The sequence below is a fragment of the Amphiura filiformis genome, chromosome 16 (genome assembly GCF_039555335.1).
Source record: "Amphiura filiformis chromosome 16, Afil_fr2py, whole genome shotgun sequence".
Classification (NCBI taxonomy): Eukaryota; Metazoa; Echinodermata; class Ophiuroidea; order Amphilepidida; family Amphiuridae; genus Amphiura; species Amphiura filiformis.
In genome coordinates this window covers 30056737-30060556 of record NC_092643.1, presented here as the reverse complement: position 1 = coordinate 30060556, position 3820 = coordinate 30056737, and the positions used below count along the sequence as shown (strand labels likewise).

The window sequence follows — 3820 nt, the reverse complement described above, 5'->3', positions numbered from 1 at the left end:
TTTACCCCAGGGTCGCTGAAACAAAGAATTATATTAATTAAATCACCAATTTATAATTAATAAAGGACAAAGAAAGATAAAAGCAAAAATATGCTTCATTTTAATAGTTAATCAATAGTAACATTGGATTATCAAAAAGGGGGTAATTGGGAATTTATTTTTGAAAGAAATGCCCTCTTCAGGCGTGTTATTCACAATGTGTTTATTTAACATGGTCATGTCCAATGAACTAAACAAAAGTGGTTGTGATGATAAAATTATTAACATATTAAACAGTTCCGAAAAACAACAACATGATATTTTCTAAAAGTGTTTTGTATATTTCTATGATGACGGCGAAATATCTTTCTCTCGCTCTAACTGTATTATATTGTATTATTTTTTATACCCAGATGGCGAGGTGGCTGACGAAGTTACAACGCACAGGATGGTTTACGCTTCCAACGTTCCTGACGATAACCTCAATTATGTGTTTGCTTCTGATTTTGTCACAAAAGCTTAACCATGGTAACAAACAGGAAGATATTACAGAAGAGAAGAAGCATAAATTCCGAAGAAGTCCAATAATGGACACCATGACTGAATCACCATCCTCGAACTGCACAAAACAATTAGTTCTTCTAACACCGTCTATGGGACCTTTTAAAGCTTGGCGAGAGTACAAATTGCTGCAAGACCTTTTCAGTATTAATAACAAGAAAGGAGTTCCACAATTTCAGCTGTACTGCCCAGTACAACGCTGTAATCTAATTATAGGTGCTACTTTTAGTGATAAAGACTTTTTGAGTAAAAGTGATGGTGTTGTTATTAACATTGCTCCGAATATGTTGAAAAACAGATTAAATTCTACTGTAAAGAAACTGAGTGTAATTCTTCAAAATGACGTCACCTGGTTCTTTTTGGGAATGGAAAGTCCTCAAATGTTTACATACTGGGATGCAGATATATCGAACATCTATTCCCATCATGAAATAGCGTATCATTCATCCTCATCCATTTCTGTTCCATACGGGTATTTTGTGCCATACAATCCAATGGATACCATTCCAAGAAAGGACTGGGCAAAAAACAAGACTCATTTGATCGCATGGATGGCAAGTAATTGCGATAACACTTTTTGGCCACGTAAAGAATTCGTCCATGACTTACAGAGTCATATACCTATAGATACGTACGGAAAATGTGGACATTTAAGCTGCTTACCGTCAATGTCACCCGAATGTAACAATATGCTAAGTCAATACAAATTTTACTTGGCTCTTGAAAATACTGAGTGTGATGAATATATGACAGAAAAGTTGTGGGATAATAGTTTAAAGCATAATGTTGTGCCTGTGGTTTACGGAGGACGAAGGTCTGCTTACGAAAAACTGGCGCCTCCTAATTCCTTCATTCATGTTGGAGACTTTCCAACTGCGCAAGATCTTGCAAACTATCTGCTGGAGTTAGACAAAGACGATGAAAAGTACAATGAGTTCTTTCAGTGGAGGTTAGCAGGTCATGTGAAGACCAGTTATCCACCTTTAGATCCTGGGATTCTTTGTAACACTATACCATATCTAGACTCTAAATATCCGAAAACCAAACAACAGGTATCGCAATCGAAGTATTTTAACTCGTGTCGAGAGAAACCAAGTGGTATCTTTGCAAAAGCCGGAAGCTACGATAACTGGAGTCCGTGGAAATAAGAGCAAAGCAGGGAAACGACGGAACTTATAAATAAAAAAATCAATCATTATTTTATATGAAATGGCATAATTATTTGGTTTGAAAAATTCATATGCTATATTTTTGCGCAACGAGGCAACATCTTAAAATTTAAATTTTAAAAGATTCCATTCCGTCAAGTATAAATGAAGCTTAGTCATGAGCTATTGAAGGATTGGGATATTTTATTTATGCATCTGTTGAAGATGGCAGTAGCAAAGACGAAATACGACATTTAACAATTTTCAACATGTTATCTGTGAATGTCGAAAAATATCCAGGTAGTGTAGAAGAATATTACAAAATTATTTTGTATTCTGTGATTTGCCAAAACAGAGCACCCTTAAATTCACCAACATTCAGATTTTGGCATTTTTCGGAACAAAAATAAAGATGTGCTATTGAGGCGGACAAATAAAGCAAATCTCATGAAGACAAAACTTATAATTAGGCCTACATTTATATACACGTAGTAATTATCTGTAAATTAAGCATCGGATTAGAGAATTAGAGATATTTTGAAGAAGGGTAACGTAGTATTAATGCAATACATTATGTTTAACTTGAACAAGTATCAATACCATATATATTGTTCTAATACAATATGCTATGTTTAACTTACGAGTAAATATGTTGTTCTAATACAATATGTTATGTTTAACTTAAATATGTTGTTATAATACAATATGCTATGTTTAACTTAAATATGTTGTTATAATACAATATGCTATGTTTAATTTAAATATGTTGTAATAACACAATATACTATATTTAATGTAAACACGTGGTAATGATAAAATATGCTATGTTAAACCGTAACATATTGTACTAATACAATATACCATTTAAACTTTTAAATTAACATGTTAAATTTTTTAGTAAACGTGGTATATTGTACTCACAGAGGAGTAAGATAAAACAGAGCGCGTACCACCAGTTAAAGTCCCCTTGCATTGTATGCTACCAGTTCTCGCATATTCATGAGGGCCGATTGTTCGATCATGCCGTGTCAAACAATCACGCCAGCGCTGCGTGCCTTCGCGTATACGCGATAGAGCGTTGCGTGCTTTCGCAATTACGCAATAGACCATGAAAATACGCGGTAATTGCGTAGCAGTCTCGCCTGTCGCATTTCATGGAACAATCGGCCCTCATTATCGGATGAGGCGGAGACTTTGGCTGGTGGTACGCGCTCTGTTTTATCTTACTCCTCTGTGATTGTACTACAGTCAGTCGTGAGCACGCTCAAACGCTGCTCTGTGTGAAAGTAAATATGCATAACAACCAGTGCGAGTAATGCTCCGTGGCCAATTATGCATACTAATTAGCTCATGACATTCCCCTGTTTGAAGAGCTCTCATTTCTTTGTTTTAACACGAAAAATTACGAAACTTTCAAATTATCATGCCAACCCAATGAACTTGCACGTTGCAAAAAAAGAAATAGATCCAAGTTTATTTGGATGAATAAATAGCGTGTGTTTTGAACTAGCACATTTCAGTACAAATGTCGGAAAAAAACGCAGTATTAAAGTCCATTTTTCTGCGGTAATTGAAATAACACATTCGTATAATTCAAAAATCTGACCAATACAAAGGTTTTGAATACAAACACCTCGAAAAATCCGTACGAATTGGCGTAAATCGACCAGGAGGTAGACACTTTTTTGGGAAGGTAAAATGAGGTTCGAGAACAATCAGCCCATGACATTTCCCTGTTTGAAGAGCTCTAATTTCTTTATTTTCACACGAAAAATTATCACTCTCTCAAATTAGCATTCCAAACTAGTAAACTTGCATGTCACAAAAAAGAAGGAAATCAAAGATTATTTAGATGAAAAATAAACGTGTGTTTTGAACTAAACAATTTCAGTAAAAAATAAAAAAAAAAAGCATCATACTTAAACTTAATTTTGTATTTGTAATTTAAATAACACAATCGTAAAAATCACAAATATGAAAGATAAAACGGTGTTGTACACAAATGCCACGAAAATGTTGTACAAATTGACGTAAATCACCCGGGAGGTAGACAGTTATCGGCGGAGATGAAATGAGCTTTGAAAATATTCAGGTATTTTAAAACTTTTTGTTTACTTATTTATGCTGTGGCG

General features: G+C 34.6%; 1 protein-coding gene across 1 annotated transcript; it reads left to right on the top strand.

Annotated features, from left to right (window-relative positions):
- Positions 1-396: 396 nt before the first annotated feature.
- LOC140136559 (glycoprotein 3-alpha-L-fucosyltransferase A-like) lies at positions 397-1791 on the top strand. Its single transcript, XM_072158257.1, has one exon. The coding sequence runs from the start codon at positions 468-470 to the stop codon at positions 1686-1688; it is 1221 nt and encodes a 406-aa protein (XP_072014358.1). The 5' UTR covers positions 397-467; the 3' UTR covers positions 1689-1791.
- Positions 1792-3820: the final 2029 nt, after the last annotated feature.

Excerpts from the sequence above, each read along its gene's own strand:
- LOC140136559 (XM_072158257.1), top strand. The coding sequence starts at position 468 with ATGTGTTTGCTTCTGATTTTGTCACAAAAGCTTAACCATGGTAACAAA.